General features: G+C 38.7%; 1 protein-coding gene across 14 annotated transcripts in view; it reads left to right on the forward strand.

Annotated features, from left to right (window-relative positions):
- Window positions 1-23,878, forward strand: part of PHF20L1 (PHD finger protein 20 like 1) — an 84,786-nt gene that overhangs the window by 52,655 nt on the left and 8,253 nt on the right. For 9 of the 14 annotated variants that reach the window (XM_049700320.1, XM_049700316.1, XM_049700315.1 and 6 more), the window contains 6 exons: window positions 10,476-10,640; window positions 14,375-14,556; window positions 15,555-15,654; window positions 17,029-17,224; window positions 20,358-20,718; window positions 21,990-22,155. In XM_049700320.1, the coding sequence (XP_049556277.1) occupies window positions 10,476-10,640; window positions 14,375-14,556; window positions 15,555-15,654; window positions 17,029-17,224; window positions 20,358-20,718; window positions 21,990-22,155 (1,170 nt within the window). The remainder of the gene's footprint in view (window positions 1-10,475; window positions 10,641-14,374; window positions 14,557-15,554; window positions 15,655-17,028; window positions 17,225-20,357; window positions 20,719-21,989; window positions 22,156-23,878) is intronic. The other 5 variants (XM_004265310.4, XM_049700321.1, XM_049700322.1 and 2 more) reach the window with 2 other exon arrangements.

Genomic DNA, 23,878 nt, shown 5'->3' on the forward strand with positions numbered 1-23,878 from the left:
TCAGTAGACAAGCAGATTAAAGTTTTACTGAGCTCTGCCCACCAGAGCAACAGCCAGCTCTACCCACCACCAGTCTCTCCCATCAGGAAACTTGCACAAGCCTCCTAGATAGCCTCATCCACCAGAGGGCAGACAGCAGAAGGAAGAAGAACTACAATCCTGCAGCCTGTGGCACAAAAACCACATTCACAGAAAGATAGACAAGATGAAAAGGCAGAGAGCTATGTACCAGATGAAGGAACAAGACAAAACAACTACATGAAGTGGAGATAGGCAACCTTCCAGGAAAAGAATTCAGAATAATGATAACGAAGATGATCCAGGACCTTGGAAAAAGAATAGAGGCAAAGAGTGAGAAGATGCAAGAAATGTTTAACAAAGACTTAGAAGAATTAAAGAACAAACAAACCGAGATGAACAATACAATAACTGAAATGAAAAATTCACTAGAAGGAGTCAATAGCAGAATAACTGAGGCAGAAGAATGGATAAACGACCTGGAAGACAGAATCACTGCTGCAGAACAGAATAAAGAAAAAAGAATGAAAAGAAATGAAGACAGCCTAAGAGACTCTGGGACAACATTAAACACAACAACATTCGCATTATAGGGGTCCCAGAAGGAGAAGAGAGAGAGAAAGGACCAGAGAAAATATTTGAAGAGATTATAGTTGAAAACTTCCCAAACTTGGGAAAGGAAATAGCCACCCAAGTCCAGGAAGCACAGAGAGTCCCATACAGAATAAACCCAAGGAGAAACACACCGAGACACATAGTAATCAAATTGGCAAAAATTAAAGACAAAGAAAAATTATTGAAAGCAGCAAGAGAAAAACAACAAATAACATACAAGGGAACTCCCATAAGGTTAACAGCTGATTTCTCAGCAGAAACTCTACAAGCCAGAAGGGAGTGATTGGCATGACATATTTAAAGTGATGAAAGGGAAGAACCCACAACCAAGATTACTCTACCTGGCAAGAATATCATTCAGATTCGATGGAGAAATCAAAAGCTTTACAGACAACCAAAAGCTAAGAGAATTCAGCACTACCAAACCAGCTCTACAACAAATGCTAAAGGAACTTCTCTAAGTGGGAAACACAAGAGAAGAAAAGAACATGCAAACACAAACCCAAAACAATTAAGAAAATGGTAATAGGAACATGCATATCGATAATTACCTTAAACGTGAATGGATTAAATGCTCCAACCAAAAGACACAGGCTCACTGAATGGATACAGAAACAAGACCCATATATATGCTGTCTAAAGAGACCCACTTCAGACCTAGGGAAACATACAGACTGAAAGTGAGGGAATGGAAAAAGATTCCATGCAAATGGAAATCAAAAGAAAGCTGGAGTAGCAATACTCCTATCAGATAAAATAGACTATAAAATAACGAATGTTACAAGAGACAAGGAAGGACACTACATCATGATCAAGGGATCAATCCAAGAAGATACAACAATTATAAATACATATGAACCCAACATAGGAGCACCTCAATACATAAGGCAACTGCTAACAGCTATAAAAGAGGAAATTGACAGTAACATAATAATAGTGGGGGACTTTAACACATCACTTACACCAATGGACAGATCATCCAAGCAGAAAATTAACAAGGAAACACAAGCTTTAAATAACACAATAGACCAGATGGATTTAATTGATATTTATAGGACATTCCATCCAAAAACAGCAGATTACACTTTCTTCTCGAGTGCACATGGAACATTCTCCAGGGTAGATCACATCTTGGGTCACAAATCAAGTTTTAGTAAATTTAAGAAAGTTGAAATCATATGAAGCATCTTTTCTGACCACAGCACTATGAGATTAGAAGTCAATTACAAGGAAAAAACCGTAAAAACCACAAACACGGAAGCTAAACAATACATTAGTAAATAACCAAGAGATCACTGAAGGAATCAAAGAGGAAATCAAAAAATATCTAGAGACAAATGACAATGAAAACACAACGATCCAAAACCTATGGGATGCAGCAAAAGCCATTCTAAGAGGGAAGTTTATAGCATTACAAGCCTACCTCAAGAAACAAGAAAAATCTCAAATAAACAATCTAACCTTACACCTAAAGGAACTAGAGAAAGAAGAGCAAACAAAACCCAAAGTTAGCAGAAGGGAAGAAATCATAAAGATCAGAGCAGAAATTAATGAAATAGAAACAAAGAAGACAGTAGCAAAGATCAATAAAATTAAAAGCTGGTTCTTCGAGAAGATAAACAACATTGATAAACCATTAGCCAGACTCATCAAGAAAGAGGGAGAAGACTCAAATCAATAAAATCAGAATGAAAAAGGAGAAGTTACAACAGACACCGCAGGAATACAAAGCATCCTAAGAGACTACTACAAGCAACTCTATGCCAATAAAATGGACAACCTGGAAGAAATGGACAAATTCTTAGAAAGTTATAACCTTCCAAGAGTGAACCAGGAAGAAATAGAAAATATGAACAGACCAGTCGTAAGTAATGAAGTTGAAACTGTGATTTAAAATCTTCCAACAAACAAAAGTCCAGGACCAGATGGCTTCACAGGCGAATTCTGTCAAACATTTAGAGAAGAGCTAACACCCATCCTTCTCAAACTGTTCCCAAAAAATGCAGAGGAAGGAACACTCCCAAACTCATTCTGTGAGGCCACCATCACCCTGATACCAAAACCAGACAAAGATACTACAAAAAAAAAAAGTACCAGTATCACTGATGAATACAGATGCAAAAATCCTCAACAAAATACTAGCAAACAGAATCCAACAACACATTAAAAGGATCATACACCATGATCAAGTGGGATTTATCCCAGGGATGCAAGGATTCTTCAATATATGCAAATCAATCAATGTGATACACCATATTAATGTATTAAAGAATTGAAAACCATATGATCATCTCAATAGATGTAGAAAAAGTTTTTGACAGAATTCAACACCCATTTATGATAAAACCTCTCCAGAAAGTGGGCATAGAGGGAACCTACCTCAACATAATAAAGGCCATATATGACAGACCCACAGCAAACATCGTTCTCAGTGGTGGAAAACTGAAAGCATTTCCTCTAAGATCAGGAACAAGACAAGGATGTCCAGTCTCACCACTATTATTCTACATAGTTTTGGAAGTCCTAGCCACGGCAGTCAGAGAAGAAAAAGAAAAGCAATACAAACTGGAAAAGAAGAAGTAAAACTGTCACTGTTTGCAAATGACATGATACTATACATAGAGAATCCTAAAGATGCCACCAGAAAACTACTAGAGGTAATCAATGAATTTGGTAAATTTGTGGATACAAAATTAATGCACAGAAATCTCTTGCATTCCTATACACTAATGATGAAAAATCTGAAAGAGAAATTAAGGAAACACTCCCATTTACCATTGCAACAAAAAGAATAAAACACCTAGGAATAAAGCTACCTATGGAGACAAAGATCTGTATGCAGAAAACTATAAGACACTGAAGAATGAAATTAAAGATGATACCAACAGATGGAGAGATATACCATGTTCTTGGATTGGAAGAATCAATATTGTGAAAATGACTATATTACCCAAAGCAATCTACAGATTTAATGCAATTCCTATCAAATTACCAATGGCATTTTTTACAGAACCAGAACAAAAACGTCTTAAAATTTGTATGGAGACACAGAAGATCCTGAATAGCCAAAGCAGTCTTGAGGGAAAAAACGGAACTGGAGGAATCAGACTCCCTGACTTCAGACTATACTACAAAGCTACAGTAATCAAGACAGTTTAGTACTGGCACAAAAACAGAAATATAGATCAATGGAACAGGATAGAAAGCCCAGAGATAAACCCACACACATTTGGTCACCTTATCTTTGGTAGAGGAGGCAAGAATATACAATGGAGAAAAGACAGTCTCTTCAGTAAGTGGTGCTGGGAAGACTGGACAGCTCCATGTAAAAGAATGAAATTAGAACACTCCCTAACACCATACACAAAAGTAAACTCAAAATGGATTAGAGACCTAAATGTAAGACTGGACACTATAAAACTCTTAGGGGAAAACATAGGAAGAAAACTCTTTGACATAAATCATAGTAAGATCTTTTTTGATCCACCTCCTAGAGTAATGGAAATAAACTAAAAAACAAACAAATGGGACCTAATGAAACTTAAAAGCTTTTGCAGAGCAAAGCACACTATAAACAAGATGAAAAGACAATCCTCAGAATGGGAGAAAATATTTGCAAACGAAGCAACAGACAAAGGATTAATCTCCAAAATGCACAAGTTGGTCATGCAGCTCAATATCAGAAAAACAAACAGCCCAATCCCAAAATGGGCAGAAGACCTAACTAGACGTTTCTCCAAAGAAGACATACAGATGGCCAAGAGGCACATGAAAAGCTGCTCAACATCACTAATCATTAGAGAAATGCAAATCAAAACTACAATGAGATATCACCTCAAGCCGGTCAGAATGGCCATCATCAAAAAATCTAGAAACAATAAATGCTGGAGAGGGTGTGGAGAAAAGGGAGCCCTCTTGCACTGTTGGTGGGAATGTAAGCTGATACAGCCACTATGGAGAACAGTATGGAGGTTCCTTATAAAACTAAAAATGGAATTACCATATGACCCAGTAATCCCACTACTGGGCATATACCCAGGGAAAACCATAATTCAAAAAGGCACATGCACCCCAATGTTCATTGCAGCACTGTTTACAATAGCCAGGTCGTGGAAGCAACCGAAATGCCCATCTCCAGACAAATGGATAAAGAAGATGTGGTACATATACACAATCGAGTGTTACTCAGCCATAAAAAGGAATGAAATTGGGTCATTTGTAGAGACATGGATGGATCTAGAGACTGTCATACAGAGTGAAGTAAGTCAGAAAGAGAAAAACAAATATCGTATATTAACGCATATATTTGGAACCTAGAAAAATGGTACAGATGAACCGGTTTGCAGGGCAGAAATTGAGACACAGATGTAGAGGACAAACGTATGGACACCAAGGGGGAAAGCAGCAGGGTGGTGGTGGTGGTGGGATTAATTGGGAGATTGGGATTGACATGTATACACTAATATGTATAAAATGGATAACTAAGAAGAATAAATAAATAAAAATCAAGTCACTGAAGAAAACATGTACAGTAATATAATTTCATTTATGTAAAGATCAAAAATTTGTAAAACTAAACAGTATATTTTTTAGAGATTCAAATGTATGTAGCAAAAGCATGAAAGCAAGAGAATGATGAATAGAAATTTAGGATAGTGATTACCTCTGAGGTGGACGAAGGAAATTTATTAGTTCAAATTGGAAAGTGGCACAAAGGAAGCTTCAAAACTGACAGTGACAGCCTCTTAAATTTTATGATGAGTACCTAAGTCTTTTGTAGTATTTATGTGCTTTATGTCATACCCATTTCTTCCCCGTATTCATCAAACACTTAAAAGAAAAAACAGTTTTAAAAACTGTAAAGCCAACGAGGTAATTTCGGAGTTGGTAGTCACTTTTGGTAAATTCTTCAGATTTTAACTCTATAGACCAAAAATAACATCTAATCTTTCCACAGGATATGAAATTTCTACATTTTCTAACTCTAAAGCTACCAAAGTAAATTTAAAGATATGGGATGAAAATGGGATTGAAAAACTTGAAACCACTTCCCAGAGATTGTCTTGAACATCTCTGGACACTTCTGTGTCTGCACTGGTCCTCAGCCTTTCTCCTCCACCCCACCCCTTCACAGATAGCTCTATGGAATCCATACTAGAGAGAACCTAACGTTAGGAGGCTCTGGAGCTCTGTAAATGGAAACCATGAACCACAGATTCCCTTGTTTAGTGACTGCCCTCCCGTGATTATGTATCGGAATGCAGAAATGACAAGCTTCACACTGCAGACCAGACTGCCAGATGTACTCGCAGCTGAGCAGAGGCTGAGGGGATTTGGCTGCCTTGGGTATTCCAACAGAGACACCAAGGCGTGAGGAGAGGAAGGGCCAAGGTTTTTAAGTCACCTTACGTTGCATCGGCAAACAGCTCTCTTCCAATACTACAGCAGCAGATGCAGAATCCTGTGTACCAAAACACCTGTGAAAGTGGGGAAAAGATAACAGGGAGGGGCTGACAAAGAACAAAGTAAGAAGTGGGCCATACCTGGTAGCAAAGTGAGGGGTAGTTATGAGAATGCAGGAAGTGGTAACTTGAAAGAAAGGAGAGAGGGATTAGGATTAATAAGTCTTAGAGAAAAAAGTACAGAGAAAATTTGCACCTCAGAATTGTAACCCACCATTACCTATGGTAACCCTATTTATAAAGAGCCATTAAAAAAATAAACCTTTAAAAAATGTTTTAAAATCAGATCTATAAGTGAAAATCTTAACTTTGAAAGTAGAGTCCTGGTAAATACTAAAGATGTACAGAAGCATTGCTCTTCATACACAGCAGGAGTTGGGTCGAGTAATTACCAACGTCTTTGCAATTAGTTATTACGTTTGAGGAGAATTTTTTCTGGGCTATTTACATTTATCTTGGAAGTGACACTTTTCCCCAGATGATTAAATCAGAAGAGTGTTCTTTAAACTGGAAATAGGGGGGTTTAAGTAACTTTGAAATTTCAAAGACATCTTAATTTTAAAGAATTCACATTATTACTACGTGAGGTTCCTAATAGAATATGTATTTTAGTCTGCAATTACTGCCATTAAGGAGTTTAAAAAAATCTTTCTTTTCATCACTCAGTGTGATTTTGCATATCCTGCTGGTGCTTTTTATATGCCAAACACTAAGCATTTTACATATACTAGGTCATTTAATCCCCGCATTAACCTTTTACGGTGAGGCCTGTTATCCCCATTTTATAAACAGTTAACTAAAACAGAGAGATGAAGAGAGTTGTCCAAGCTCACATGGCTAGTGAGTGGAGAAAAGCAGATTGAAACCCTGGCAGTCTGGCTTCTGAGTCTTAATTTTAACTTCAACCATCATGCTGTGTTGTTAATCTTACCTCCTGTGTCTTAAAGATTGTTTACTAGGCTGTGTATCCTTCCCTCCTTGTGTTTGTTGGCATACTAAGTCAGTAGTTATCTGTTTAAATGAAGTTATGGAAAGTAGTAATTGAGTTAAGTAGTTCTTTATAATTATCCCATTCAAGAGTGGGTTGACATGTTTCAATTACCAGAATTAGTTTCCATAATATAAAGCTAACATTGTGTTCAATCTGTGTGTGTGAGAAATTGCCGTGTTGGATTCTATTTAAGAGTGACATCTTTGCCAGTCTTTAGCTTTGTTATTTTGAGCACATCTCACCATCTCTTTGTCTTTCATGTATCTGTAAATATGAGAAAACTGAAGGCATACAGAGGTTTAAAAGAACTAGAATGAGAAATGCAAAGAGAATCCAAAGTATCGTATAGTAAAAACCAAGATTCCCTTCCAGGCACTTGTAAGCAAGCGTATATGTTACGAGTGGTAAAAAGCATGCATAAATATCTACTAGGAAAGGTATGATGTATTTTGTGTGTGGTAAAAGCAGTACAAAATAAATTCTATTTAGAGAAGCTTTATGTAGAAGATTACATTGCTCTAACCCTGAAACATAGCAGTAGACTTTTATTCATAATAGCCTGAGGGCGTGGGAGCGGGGAATACAGGAGGGGTGTAGAATGCTAAGAAATTTTGTTCAGTTGCTAATATAACGTAAAGAGATTAAATGTCAGCTATGTTCTATTTTTAACACCAAATTGAGATTTTTACCATTTTTATACTCAGCCAGTACTTCTGCTTTCACTTTTGCTGAGAGGGCATTGTAGCATGTCATGGATGAAAGGGCAGCTTTTGAGAGCTGAGTGTGTGGGTTCAAATCCTGCTTGCAGCACTTAGAGCTTGGGTGACCTTTGGCAAGTTATTTAAATGCTATAAACCTCAGTTTCCTCACTCGTAAAAGGGTAACGATAGTTTCTGCTATGTAGATTTATTGTTAGGATGCCTTAAGGTAATCGTGAAGTATCGATACTTAACCCAGTGCCTGGCTAGCGCTTAATCAGTGCCCTTCACATTTCCACGCCTGTGCTTGAGTAACACGGTGCTGGCAGCCCTGCAGTTTCTGGGAGGCTATGAGAGAAGGCTCTGTAGGGCTGACAGCACCAGCATCATCTGGGAGTGGCCCCACTGCTGAATGACGCAGGTGTGAGGCCCAGGAAGTGGTTTGAACAAGCCTTCCAGTGTGTGTACACGTTAAATGTTGAAATCCACTAGTGATGCTTTTTGTTGAAGAGTAAGGCTTCTGTAGTCAGGCTGTCTGGGCTCAAATGTTGGATTTGCCATTGATAGCTGTGTATTCTTGGGCAGCTTAACCTTTTCTGCCTCTTTTTTCATTTGTAAAACAGCACTAGCAGTTGTAGCTCCCTTATTGGATGGTTGTGAGGATTACGAGTTAGTACACATAAAGCACTTAGAGTCCAGTTTGGCACATAGAGAGCTCTCGGTAAACGTGAGCTCTGCTGTGATATTTACGATGACCACTATATTCGTTTCCCATTGCTGCTGTCACAACTACATAACAGTGACTTAAAAATACACATTGATTATCTTAAGGTTCTGAAGGTCAGAAGTCCAAAATGGGTCTCACTGGGCTAAAATCAGGGTGTCAGGACTGCACTCCTTTCAGGAGGCTCTAGGGGAGAATCCGTTTTCTTGCCTTTCCAGACTCCAGAGGCTGCCAAGTGTCCTGGCCCTTGTCCCGCTCACATCTTCAAAGCCAGCAGTGGTGGCTCGAGTCTTTTCTTACTTTACATCACTCTGGCACTGACTCTTTTGCCCCCTCTTTTACTTTTAGGGACCCTTGTGTTGATATTAGGCCAACCCAGATAAGTCAGGATAATCTCTTATTTTAAGGTCCGCTGACTTCCAGCCTGATTCCATCAGCAACCTTAATTCCCCTTTGCCATGTAACCCAGCCTATTCACAAGTCTGGGGATTAGGCTTTGGACGTTTTAGGGGACCATTATTCTGCTTCCCACACTACCAGCTTCTGATGGATGATACTCAGTACACACCAGCATTGGACTGCTCTTCTCTTGTAAGCTTGCTTTTCCACTCTCTACCTTTCTTCAGCTTTTTCTACCTCTTATTTATTCCCTAATCTGCATCAGTTTACATCCTTTGCCTCATACTCAGTTGAGGAAATAGAAGCCATCGGATGAGCACTTGCGCATCTCTTATCCACCACATCCACATACTTACCTGAATATATCAGTCTTCTCCTTTGCCTCTACTACAGTGAAGAGACTGTCTATCTTTCTCTTCTTAAAATCCTGGCATTTCTCACTGCCTGCCTCCCCATCCCCGGATTTTTAGATTTATATGGACAGTGTGTAGGATCTCCCATCTTTAAAAAGCCCTCCTCTGAATCTGCATTTCTCCTCTGATTTCTCCATCTCCCATTTACACTTCAGCTCCATCTCAGAATGCCAGTTTCAACACCTAGTTGTTCAAGCAGAAACCTGGAAATCGTCCTGGAAGGTAGCATCTCAGCCTTCCATCTCCAGTCCACAGGTGACTGCGTCTGCCTCTCAAATGTCACCTCAGCTGCCTCCCAACCCAGGCCACTGCCTCTGAACTGTGTCCCCACCGCCTACTTGTGCTCCCTGGACTCCTTCCTCCATTCCACAGATGAAAAATGGAACTGGATGTGTGTCACATCTTGCTTCCCCTTACAAACTTTGACTTTCTGTTGCTTTCAGGATAAAACTTAAAAACAAAAAAAAACTTTAACCTGATCTGGCTGGTGTCACTCCAGCCTCATTGCTCATCTCCCTCACTCAGTGTGCTCCAACCACGGTCTTGTAGTTTGTCAGATGTGCCAGGTATTCTGCTTTGTGGCCTCCCCATGTGCCTAGACTCATACCCTCTCCTGTCTTTGCTTCCCCACCCCACTCTGCTTATCCATCTTCATGACTCATTCTAAGCTGAGGAAGACAGAACTAATTTTTTTCAGGACCATTTAATTTAGTTCAGAGGTTTTCTGCTGAAGAATTTATTGATCAAATTATCACTATAATAATTGACATGCTAGACATCATGAGAACCTCTTTAAAAAAAAAGGTTAATTTCCATCTTGCACATCTTACTGCAGACATAGCTGTGATTATAATGAAGAGAAAATGTAGCTGTAATCCTTTTTCACTTCTGGACTACTTAATAAGAGTTTATGGGTACCAGTTAGAAAATGGTGCTCCCTGCTATGTATATACTGCCTGGGGTGTATGTCCCAGGTGTCCTTGCCAAACCTAGTTCATCAGATGCATAATGATCTAGCTGTTCATGGATGAGAAGAGAAAGTGGTGGCATGATTATTTATGTATCATAAAACATGACTTTCTCATTATTTTTATAGTGACTCTTCTTGATTACTTGACACTTTATTAATATTTCTCTATGTATCTTATGTTGCAGACTATTCAGACTATGAAGACAGTTCCCTAGAATTTTTGGAAAGGTGCTCTTCTCCACTAACTCGATCTTCTGGGAGTTCTCTGGCTCTACGAAGCATGTTTACGGAGAAAAATACAACATATCAGTACCCAAGGGCAATTTTGTCAGTTGATCTTAGTGGTGAAAGTATGTGTAACCATGTAATGCTTAAAACAAGTCTTAAGATTCTTAAATGTGGAACCGAAAATAAAACATACTTTAATGAGGCCTATCTGAGCAGGGCACACAATTTAAAAAGTTATTCCATGAACTAATATGAAAATCTCAACATTAGAAATTTGAGCTACTTTTTAATTTATATAAAGTAAAATTGGCATTTATACTTAACTGTAGGACAGGTAGTAAGGAAACAATTAGTGTCTACTGTGTACTGGTCTTCTGCAGGTGTTTTTACATGTATTTTCATATTCTTCACTACCAGCTTATAAAGTAGATATTGTTACCCACACTACATAAACAAGCAGAGGCTTATGGGTTAAGTAACTTATGGGGCTAGTTAGCGTTAGAATTAAAACTCATACGAAGGTCTATCTTAACTCCTAAGGTAATGCTTTTTCTGCCAGATATTTATCATAGTCTTAAAAATGCACTATGAATTCCTGATCACAGATATGTCTGTAACCAAAAGTCTGGAAATGTGATCAGATCAGTGATGTGAACACATTCAGGTATTAAGCACGTAGACAGAAGGCCATGTTAGGTGGTGACACGAGCCCTGGAGTTGGAATCTCTCAGGTTTTCCTGTAAGTCCAGTCCTGACAGTGGAAGGTGTTGAGGACTCTTACCTGCCAGTGTTCTAAGCAATGGGAAGAGGAACTCTCCCAACTGCAGATATTGATGGCTTGAGACCAGAGGTCTAGCACAGTAGGAACCAAAGTCAAGGAGTGAAGAGTAAGGGATGGGGGTTCGTCCTATGTAAAATCCCAGGGATATTTATGGGGAGTGCCCTGTCTTTTCCTTAAGTGCCCTACATGGCAGATGCCAGGTCATGTGTTTTCTCTGGCACTGTTACTGCCTATTCTCTTCCAGGCCTAACTCCCCTCTAGCTCACTGTGGAGAAAAGCATATTCTTCCCTTTCCCCTAAAATAAGCACATAGCACTTTTGAGATTTTAAAATCTCAAATCTAAAAAAAAAAAATTGGGATTAAGAAAAAGTTCTATTCCCTTTTCTAACAAATACAAGTCCCCTTTTCCCTTTTGGGCCAGTGGTTCTTAACCTCAGGTGTACATTAGATTCATTGGTGTGATGCTAAAATATATGATATCAGGTCCTTCAGCGGAGCACAAATCTGGGATTTCTCGGAGAGTGGGTCCTGGCAAGACAGCCCCAGTAGCCAGGGTTGAAAATCACATAACACCCATACTGTGAGCCATCAAGGTCTCAAAATTGCCTTTTTATACAGAGTGATGGAGAGTGGGAGATAATATCTGGATGACCGGTGTTGCTGGAACTAGAACACTTGAGAGAGGGCTGGGAAGAGTGTCATGAGTGTGTACCCTCAGTCCCTCTGTCTTTCCCCTGCCCTTCACGTGTTCAAGCATTGAGCTCTGAGAAGAAAACTGGAGAGGTTCTCAAATGTTACTGTGCATAAGAGCCACCTGGAGAGCTTCTTAAAACACAGTTCTGGGTCTTACCCATAGTATTTCTGATTTCTGACAAGTTCCCAGGTGATGCTGATGTGGAAACCACACTTTGAGAATACTGTCTGGGGAAACAGCAATGTCAGTTCAAGGGGCAGCAGTTATAAGAGAACAGTGTTCTGTGGCCACTCGGTTGGAGCTGTTGTCCAGGTGGCCATTTCAGTGTGAGAAAGAACTTGTACTTGCTTTTCTTATTTAACTTTCAACCCAGTGGCCCATTTACTTAGCCTCCAGAATTCAGCCAGACACTGCGTTGATGCTTGCGAGTTAGTCGAACTGGATTTTCTGGCCAGTTTTTTAAATTTGCCTTCTGGCACCGTAAAGCCTGGCTGTGTTGGCCATACAAGCCTATGTGAGATATACACTAATTCCTTTCAATGATAGTAGTTTTTAAATTAAATTCATTGCTAACCCTGTTATGATTGCCATTCATTGAATACCACATACGTGCTGCAGCAGTGTTTGAAACTGTTCATCCATGTTCTAGTCTGCCATTTTGAAACATGAACTTGTATTCAAGAAAGCCCAAGAGAAAATACAAATTTTGGATTTAAGTTAGCAAGATTATGAATAAATGAAATTTATTCTTCATGTTCTCAAAACTACCCATATTGTTAATATTAGAAAGATTTTATAATATCTAATTGATTTACTTTTGGTTCCTTGAATGTTTTTTTGTATTTCTGTACCATTGTCTCATTTCTACTGACCTTACTCTCTCCAAGATGTCCTACAATCCTGAAGAGAAGAAAACATTTATTTTTCTAGAAAACATTAACTTTTTATAAATCAGAAACGAAACATTCAAAAACATTGAGTTGGGGAAAAAATAAGCACGATTAGAAGCTGATAAGGAAAACACTAAGTCATATGAAATATTTAAAATATAAATTGCATGAATTATTTAGTTTGAATTCAGGCAACTTCCACCTGGTCTGATTAAGTCTGAAAAATTTTTCTCTATATAACGACTCCCTCCTTCCCTCTTCAGAAACATTCTGGAGTGGCTATCATATGTATCAGGCTTCATCCTAAGCACTGACTACAGAGCATTCAGCAATGCAATGGACTCTTGATTGCCCTCATGGACTCTTGACATTCTAGAAAGGGGAGATGAAAGCAGCAGGTGAAGGAATGGTTGAGAACGTGACTGCAGGTTAGGGTGGTAAGGTAGGGAGGAGCCAGCTCTGCTCTCTGTTCTGAGGAGCAGCCTCCATTCCAGGAGCCTGTGAGCAGTGGTGAGGTCTTGTGTCACGTGCCACGTGATGACTCAGTTTCCCCAACATTTCTCCACCCACACTCCGGCAAACCTTTAGTGCCCTGTCATCATTTCTTTCCCTTTGTCATGATTAAACATTTCCTTATATTTGCCTTGATATTTTTTTTCCTCAATAGCCTGAGCTCAATGATAGTCTTTGACTCAACGCTGTTATAAGTACAACCTAAAGCCTAGGATGTAAATAGAGTTGTATATAGTGGTCATCAATATAACCTAACTTCTAGGGTATACTTATTTATTTTTTTAAAGATTTTTATCAAAATGAAATTTAAAACATTTAAAAATTCCTTAGGGAACTCATAATCCCAGTTTAAGAAATGCTGAAATCATTAAGAGCACAGGTTGTAGAGTCGGGCAGTCCTGGTGTGCAGTCGGCTTTACCACTAGCTGGCTGCATTACCGAGCAAGTCATGTCATATTTAAAGTGCTTCGGGTGGTACCTGGTGTGTATTAAGTGCAGTGGTAGTTGAAGATACTGTTACTGTTAAGATTCACAGTATTGCTGCTAGGACCCTAGGCAAGCTCCTTCACCTCTCTGAAGTGCTATGTAGCTGTATGGTGCAAATAATGAACCCTGTTCTTTTTACAAGCTGTTGTTGTGAGGATCAGAAGGAATAATGTTTGTGAAAGCATTTGAAAACTGCACATTTTAATTGTTAATATCAACCTTAGCCCTAACCTCTGTAAGCACCTGGACTAAGGGATACTTTCTGAGTTACTTGTAATGGTGTTAACATTAAGATGTAAAACAATCATAGTTGCCTAAGCTTCAAAAATCATTTGTTTCTTTGTCTAGAGACAAATGCTGTATTCCCATTCGTCTGCCCTCCCTTCCTAAATACTTAATAGCTTATAATCACTTCCCATAGTGCCTTTCTTTCTAGAAAATGACGTAAAAATGAAAAAAAAATGCTGAGTATGCTTTTATGTATATTCTAGACTTATCGGATGTGGATTTCCTAGATGATTCTTCAACGGAGAGTTTGCTCCTAAGTGGGGATGAGTACAATCAGGACTTTGATTCAACCAATTTTGAGGAATCTCAAGATGAAGATGATGCGCTTAATGAAATTGTGCGATGCATTTGTGAAATGGACGAGGAAAATGGCTTCATGATTCAGGTGACCTGCCTTCCCTTCAGCACTGAATGAGTTAGTTCAGGTGCTCAGCACATTCGTCGGGGCATCTGTGTGTTCTCTTTTTCTTCACCGTCCTTTTGAAGATGGAGGCTTCTAGCTTAGCATCAAGTTTAAAGTACCAGTTGTAATGATTGGCAGATCGCTTCTTCAGATGAAGTAGACTGTTTTCTTATCTGAGGCTCTCTCTCCGGGGTGTTTCTTTTGAGGTCTTCTAGCTGAAATTCTTTTCAAGAGCCATTAAGGTGGCTTAGCATCCACACTGAAGGGTAGACCATAGCCATCCTTTTCCTGCTGGTCTGGATCCTGTTGTTTAATACTTCATGGTATATAGTCACCCTTCAAAGGGTAGAAAAGTTTCCACAGTATTGAAGATTAAAGGAAAGCTTTGTTGCAAGGATTACCATTACAAATACCCTCTCCCTGTAGAAAAGGTATCTTTAAGAAAAAAGGAAAGCATAACCCATATTTTGTGGTTACATTTTGAAGATTCGGGGATGTTAGTTATAGAAACGAAGAAAAAGTAATCCTCTTTTTTCCCCCTTTTCAGTGGTTTTCTCAATAAGGGAACTACAAATTTATAGGTTCACCACACAGGTAGTACTTTAAGAGGTTGTTGCCTAACGCACTGCTACAAAGTCACCTATTTTTTTTTTTAAATTTCTGCACTTCAATAAGCTATTTTTAAGAGTTCTAAGGATGTGTGAAATAGATGGGAGAAATAATCTTATGCCTTTTTTTATGATTAAGCCAGTTTATCAAAGCACATTTTAATGGGTGCAGCGAGAGGAAGTGCTTGAAATAGCTGACTGTTTCAGAAGTGAAATTTCTCGTAAGTCATCACTTGCTGTTGTTACGTGGATTAAGAATTGAACTGGTGGCAGCTGCCGCAGCCGCTGCCGCAGCAAGATTCAGCCAGCTAGTTGAAGAGAAGGGAGTCTGTCTTGATTTCTAGCGAGTAAAGCACGGTTGTTTCCCGGCAGTGTGAAGAGTGCCTGTGCTGGCAGCACAGCGTGTGCATGGGGCTGCTGGAGGAGAGCATCCCGGAGCAGTACCTCTGCTACATCTGCCGGGACCCTCCAGGTAAGCTTCGGTCCCTGTGCTCATCGCAAGGTGTCTGGATGTCTTGTTACGTACAGGTTCCATTGTACGTCAGCTGACTGAGACACCATGACCTCTGTGTCAGCTAGACTCCGCTTCCATGTTAAAATTTAAAATTCACTGTTTGTTATAGTTTCATTTTCTATATTAATTATTTAGGCAAAAGCATTAGCATAAATTCCTCAGCATAAGTAACTACCTTACTGGAAGGAGAGGGTTGTGGCTTTTACCTGAAAAGAACTAGCTCCTTAATCTATTGATTTCTAAATAGGTTAACATATGGCTATTTGAACGGACTCAGAGTCTGAACTCACGCTCCTCCTGACGTGGTTTTGAACGAGTGTCTGATAGTGCAGCAAATGAACCTAACGTCAGAGCAGATGGGATGTCCAGTTATCACGCCCAAGTCCTTTAGTTTACTGACGAGGCAGCTAGGGCACAGAATGTCGCATGCCTCGTGCACAAGGATGGTGCTAGACTGGCCGCACCGAGAGGAAGACCTGTGCCTTTGGGCTCCCTGTCCACTAGGTGCCTTCCTCCACGCAGAGGCTCTCCGAGCAACAGTGTTCTGCATGTCGTGTGCACTTCATCTCCGAGGCAGAACCCATCTAGACATCTCAAATGAAAGGCTGCTGCCTTGTTCTGTCTATCAGAAATAATAATAATAATAACATTAAGAAGCAGGAGAGTTATCCAAACCTACATGAAGGTAGGCATTTGTTCATTCATTCATCCAGCAGCATTTATCAGATGTCTTTTATTTGCCAAAATCTGTGGTGAGAGGTAAGGTGATTGATTCTAACCACACCTTCCTCTCTCTCACAGCATAGTAGGGGACACAGACTTAGAAGCAACTAATTGTAATAGGAAATAATTACTATCGGTGGTGAAGATATAGGATTATATTGGATTCTGTGAGCTCTTAGATGTGAGGGAGGGGTCCTTAGTCAGTTAACTGGAACTCTTTGTTTCGCCCAGTTCAAAACAAATGTTAGTGAGAGAAACAGGTACCCCTGTCTAGTTTCTATCGAGCCTTTTTGGCCTTTTTAGAAAACAGATGACATAAAACAGAGACATAAAAAATGGAAAGCAACACACTCAAGGTTCCTCTGCAGGTGTGACCTGCCACTGACCACATCCTTCATGGAGTTTGTCCTGCTTACCGGGCAGGACATCTGAAGGTGGGAGGAGCTCTCACAGTGCCAACTCCTCGACGCACTGTCTGACTCGTCTTTTGAATTTGTTCTTAGTCCTAGAGCTCGCCTTGTTCACTGAGTGATGTTAATCGGATAGCAGTTGAAGGGAAATCTGAATAAGTGGAATCCTTTGTCACTTTAATGTCAACTTTATCTACAGGTCAGAGATGGAGCGCAAAATACCGTTATGATAAGGATTGGTTGAATAATGGGAGAATGTGTGGGTTATCATTTTTAAAAGAAAACTACTCTCATCTCAATGCCAAAAAGATAGTTTCCACACACCACCTGCTTGCTGATGTCTATGGCGTTACGGAAGTCCTGCATGGGTTACAGCTGAAGATCGGAATCCTAAAGTAAGTGAAGGGTGGCGAAGGGAGGGGCATACTTTAGTGTGAATTTTAATTTAAACTAAATCAGTTGGCTTTTTGCAGGTTCAGATTAGCAGCTTGGAAGACAGAATAGATATTTGAACAAATTTTAACTTTAAAAAAAAGGAAAGGTTAGTAACTTTTTGGATGAATAGCTCCTTCATGCCTATTGTCCTGGAATAGAGAAGCGTGGGTGAATAACAACGGCGTCTAGTATTTCAGCAAATGTTAGTCCCGTCACACTGTTTTGTGGGCTCAGCTTGTGCACAGAAGTACAGTTGCTGTGGTGAACCGTGTGGTGTGTGTCCTCCTTCAGGAATGCTGTCACGATGAAATAGATGCAAAGGTATATTTTTAAATTACCTTAAGATTGGCTTTGAAGGGAGCCAACAGGTCATGTAATCCATTCGTCTCCTGTGCACCAAATATGTTATAGTCATCCCAGGCAATTTCTCCTTAAAAACAAAGCAAAACAAAAACAGAAAAAACACTGAGCCTCCATACATATCAGAATGTTCTTGAAGTCCTTGTTTTCAGTTCTTCCTAATACCTCCCTAGAATTTCTCTTTAAAAGTATACATATATTATATAAAACAGGGTGATTCACTGGTTCTTCACAAGATTTTCTTTATTTGGCTCACTTGCCTGGGCCGGAAACGTGCCCCTTCCCTTCCTTCCATCTCCGTCCCGCCCCTCCCGCAGTGGCGAGGCCCACTGAGTACTCTGTCCCTGTGGTTCCTTACCGTCCCGTCTCTCTCCTCACCAAGACTGAGCGGGCTGTTCTTCTCACGTGAACAGTTGCCATACCTTGTAAATTCCTGGTGGCTCCAGTCTTGTGCTCTTTCAGTTCATCCTTCATACTGTTGCCAATGTGATCTAGTAAAAGATAAGGAGGAGTTTGTCTCTTTGGAGCTTAATATACCATCGTGTCTTCCTGTTGCCCAATGCGAAGAGTGCAGGCTCGTTCAGCATGCACTCTGAATCCTTCCACGATGCGTATTCTCTCTGTCATTTTGTTGTCATGTCTTCCCTCTCCTGATTTTTCCCCCAAATGTTCCAGCTATACCAAACCATAATCGCTGAATGAAGCATGCTTTTACATAGCTCCAGGCCTTTACTCACAGCCAGAATAACCTTCTACCTTTAGTCCTTCTAGCAAATGCTTTTTCATGATTACCTTCCCAACTAGAGCTGATCGCATCCTTGGCAGACTCCATGCGTACTGATTTCAGGCACTTTGGTGCACCTTGTTTATGTCTGCCTCCCCTTACTAAGCCATGGGTTCCTTGAAGGTAGGGCTTGTGTCTTATTTATCATTTTATTCCTAGAGGTTAGTGGAGGGATAAGTACTCAGTAATTGTTGAATGGAATTTGCTTTGGTTGTATGTCATAAACCTGAATATGGATTTCTTTATAAAAAGGCCATGCAAATGCTAAAACTCAAAGGAGAAACTAAATTATTAAGCTAAGCTTTTTTTTTAAAACCTGGTTGTCCTTGACATGAATATGAATTTCTGTACATTCATAATTTCTCTAAGGATTTCAACTGGACAAATTTTGCCTCATGCCTATAGGCTCTCTTTATGTTAATATTTCTAATAATAATAGTTATTTTCACTAGCTACTATTTATTGGAAGTCTACTACAAAACCTGAAATTGGTGGTTTCATGTGCTATTTCATTTAATCCTTACAATAAAGTTCTTACTTTGTTTGATAGATGGGTAGTCAAAGATAGAGTTTCTGTAACTTGTCCAAACTCCTCCTCTAAGGCACAGCAGGATTCAACACATTGGACTATTGAATTACAAATCTAGCTTTCCTTCTACTATGCCTTTTACTGTTGAAGAATTGTTGTATTTTCTGGCTATTAAACTATTAGGAGTTCAAAAGATAAAATTTATAATTTCAGAAACAAGCCTTATTATTAGAAAGAAAACTAATTTGTCTCCTGGTATTTATCTAATTTGGAAATTATCAGTTCACAAACATTATTGAGCCTTCTCAAAGGTTTATGCCTCCAGAATATCCTCCTTTTACTTACTACAGAATATGATGAATGGATTCCTCTTTTGCTTACTACAGAATTTTAATTACTACAGAATTAACTATGCGATATCATGCTCACATGTTTAGTGAGGATGGGGGAAAAGGGATATTATCATGGACTGTTAGTGAGCATGTAATTAGTACAGCCTCTTTGGAGGCCACTTTGGCAGTACCTGTCAGAATTAAAATGTGCATACATTTTCTAGGAATTTCATATCTAGAAATTTATCTGACTGATAAATTCGCACTTGTGTGCAGAGGTACACACATGCAAACACACACACGTGTATTGGCGGGGAATTGGTTGGTGAGACTAAACTGCAGCACATTAATACTGTTCAGCTACTAGAGTGAAAGTAAGGGAAAATCTCTATGTACTGACAAGGCAAGATGCCCTTACGTGTTATATATGAAGAAGGCAAATTGTATGAGAGCCCCATTTGTGTACAAAGAAAAAGTGTGTGCTTACCCACTTAAAAAATAATTTTATATGTACAGAAAAAGTGTGGAAGATTATACTTCAGTTATCTATGATTGCCATGGCAGGGAGGTTTTTACTTTGTACACATTTATAATCTGAATTTTTTGTCATGAGGAAGTATCGCTTTTTGATTGACTAAAGATGTTAAAATATGCTCATGTAAAAGTTTTTCATGTTGTACAGTTTTAAAAAATACAGTGAAAAATGAGTAAAAGAAGTGCATATATCAGATGATGATGTGAACTGTCACAAAAGTACATTCATTATTGCTTTTCCACCTGAGTTTTATTTCTGTAAAATTATGAAAATGTACATTTTGGATGAAATTCTGGGGCAGGTTAACCTAGAAAGTACCTTTACTTTTGTCTTGAGTTCCTGACCTCCTGCTAACCTTGTTTGCTTGGCGGTGCTCTAGGTCTTCAATAGAGAGGTGGGGATCGGTCCACCTAAATCAGTACACTGAACATACAAAAGGCATGGATAACTGAGGGTTAACTATGTAATTGTACATTCTGAAATTTATTGTGGCATTATACTTGTTACTGGACTTTTTTTTTCTGAACTGCTGTTTCTCCAACTTTATTTTAAGGAATAAACATCATCCTGACCTTCGTCTCTGGGCTTGTTCTGGGAAGAGGAAAGATCAAGTAATTGCTGGGGTAGAAAAAAAACTAATGGTGCAAGACACAGTTAATGTGGAAGAAAAGAAGTATCATGTACAGAACCATAAGGAACCACCTCGTTTGCCCCTAAAAGTGGAGGGAACTTATATAACAAGTGAACACAGCTACCAAAAGCCACAAAGTTTTGGTCAAGACTGCAAAACTCTCGCAGACCCTGGGAGCTCAGATGATGATGATGTTAGTAGTTTTGAAGAAGAACAGGAATTTCACATGAGAGATAAAAACCGTTTACAATACCCAGTAAAAGAAGATGGAAAGCCCAGAAAGGTATAACTAGTTCATTTGTCTTTGCTTGGAAATACGATAGAACAAAGGAAAATTTTGTGAAATAAAACATACTGAGATTCCAGATTTTACTTACATTTCCAAGTTCACAAGTACCTTGTTAGGGTAAAGACATTTTTTGCTTTCGCTACAGGAAAATACTGGCCATTTGAACATTTAATTATCCCCTAATTCAGGAATGTAGTAATTCATTAAACTTTTGCCTTAACAAAAGTTTCAAGTTTATAAGTACACTTAGATGCCTCTAAAAACCATGAGCCAAATTTTTTTCCAAATGAGAATGTCTACGTGTGAAAACATGAAAGTGCATGTGGGTGTGTATATATTAATATAATTTGTGTTCCTTTTGTATGTGTTTTAGATAAAAAGTGGCACTTTTTATCTAAAAAATCATCTTTTTAAAAATTATAGCATATTTGTATATGCATATCAATCACATTATGCACTAAGTTGAATTCTTATAGCTCTGTGTACATTGAATATTTGTAAACTTATTTCTTGTTCACAACTTAGAGATGTCATGCCTTCATTTTTAGTTGATTTTTCAATTAGCAATACTGCTTTAAAATTAGTTCTTTATTTTTCTGGCCTCTTTTATCAAGTAAGTTCTATAAATAAATACTTAACTGAATTTGAAAAGCTTATAGTACCCAAAATTTTGTGGTAAATTATTTTGTCAAATTAATATCCCTCTTATGAAATGAGTTATCGCTGGTGAAACTGAGGTCAGATTTTGTGTGTGTGTTAAGCAGTCTGCACTTTTTAAGTTTTTAAGGGATTTTTCTCTTCCCCTCACCTCATTGATTTAGCTGCAATAATAAAGTCCAGTCTGCAGTTAATTATGCTTTATACTAGCCTTTGCCAACTATCTTAATTTTTTTCCATCATTGCTTTTTGCCTTCACTCCACTTGTGACACGGCTTAGATTAACTGAGGAAGGGGTCAGTCTAAATTAGCTGGGCTTTCTAGTTACAGAATATAATTAGCTCCTTCATTTTTTCAGCAGGTTTTATTGAAGGCCTTCTACCCTGTGTAGCACTCTGCTAGGCACTGTGAAGAGACATAGCAGGCATGTCTGCTTTTCAGGACCATCAGATGTAATTTAGTTATGTGCTAGTACTTCCTTTACGAATATTCTGGGAGTCAGGTTGGATTTTACCTATCATTGTGGGTAGTGATGTTTTTAATGCATCTTTCCCTTTATGACATTACATTTCATCCAATTCTTTGTTTTTTCTGTTGGCTCTTTGGAGAAGAATTCAGCTGAAAGGAATACAGTATTTGTTTATAATGATAAAAAGGGCACTGAAGACCCGGGAGACTCACATCTTCAGTGGCAACTCAATCTCCTTACACACATAGAGAATGTGCAGAATGAAGTCACCAGCAGGATGGACCTGATAGAAAAAGAAGTTGATGGTAATTTAAGAAAGAATTGAAATACAATTGCTGTAGTCTGTAAAGTGTGTTTATTGTACTTTTGAATAATTTAATTGAAGTTATTTGAAGTTTTTAAAATTATGGGACAAAAACTACAGATGCTGTCCAGGCTGATGGAGCTTTGCTGCTCCCTTTACATTGTATTTAACACATCTGGCATTTAGGGTCTTTTAGTCTCAAGACAATATGACTGGATATTTTAGGGATTTTGTTTTTTAAGATGGATATTTATTAAATATTGCCTACCTGCCAGGCTCAGTATATACCATATGGAATATTTATTATTTAATGAAAAACAATAATATTATTATTCACTGAATAATATTATTCAATAAATTATTATTCAATAAATAATATTCAGTGAATATTTTCATTGAACTGTGTTTTTTTTTGGAAGTCAGCATAAGGACTTTAAGCATATTTGAAATGTGGGGGAAAACATTTTGTTTTCACTTTGGACAGTGTTTGTTAAGTGAAATTAATAACAAAGAAGTCCTGCAAGTTTAAGTAGATAAAGCTTAAGTTTGCATACACATTTTCAAATGTTTTCTTTTATATTTAAAAATTTTATTGCACCGGAGCCCTAAGGAGTGGACAGGAAAAATGTTATCCCCATTTTATAGTTGAGAAAATAGAGTACTTTAGATTACTCAATTCCTAATGTAGTGTTTTCCTGTGCTTTTTGACTGCATTTTTTTAACCTCATAGATTGTATCTCCTGCCCACCCCCACCCCTTTTTTATTTGCGAAAGTATGTGCTACTTTCATCCCCCAGTAAGTTAGAGTTTCTACTGCTTCGTTTTTCCCTGTGAAAAGAAGAAATGGAAACCCATTTCAGAAGCATCTTCTGTTTGGTTATAAGCCAGTTGTAGAGTTAGTTTAGTTAGTTTTAAGTAGATTTTTTTAATATATAAATTTATTTTATTTATTTATTTTGGCTGCGTTGGGTCTTCATTGCTGTGCGCGGGCTTTCTCTAGTTGAGGGGAGTGGGGGCTGCTCTTTGTTGTGGTGCGCAGGCTTCTCATTGCGGTGGCTTCTCTTGTTGCGGAGCATGGGCTCTAGGCGCGCTTCAGTAGTTGTGGCTCGTGGGCTCAGTAGTTGTGGTGCATGGGCTTAGTTGCTCTGCGGCATGTGGGATCTTCCTGTACCAGGGCTTGAACCCGTGTCTCCTGTATTGGCAGGCGGATTCTTAACCACTGTGCCACCAGGGAAGCCCTTAAGTAGATTTTTGAAGAAGAAGAAAATGCAACTTGATGCTATCCCCTATTATTATTAATAAAAAGTATAGAATGTAATTAATTGCATTCTGCCTGAACTTCTAATATGCTTCTTTTTTTTTTAAAGTACTGATAAAATAGTGGGAATGAAAGGGCACTAAGAAATTTCTACCTCCTTTCCTTTGTTAAAAAGAACTTCTAGATTTAAAAAAATGGTTAGAGTAGCTAAGTTTCATTTAAAATGGAGATGATTTAAGCCTAAATTAATAGAAAGCTTGAGCAGGAACAGGGAATGTTGTTTCCTGTTCCAGAAGAGAGTAAAGGAGACACTCAAAATGCAGTTACTTTTTATCTTTAAAAGGAAAATTTACCTAAAATGACGACAGGTAGAACAACAGATAAAGATTACTGAGAGGGGCTAGAACTCTTGTGGGATGAGGCGTAGAGGATGCTTAACTGCTCAGAAGTGACTTCTGTAGATTGG

The sequence above is a fragment of the Orcinus orca genome, chromosome 17 (genome assembly GCF_937001465.1).
Source record: "Orcinus orca chromosome 17, mOrcOrc1.1, whole genome shotgun sequence".
Taxonomy (NCBI): Eukaryota; Metazoa; Chordata; class Mammalia; order Artiodactyla; family Delphinidae; genus Orcinus; species Orcinus orca.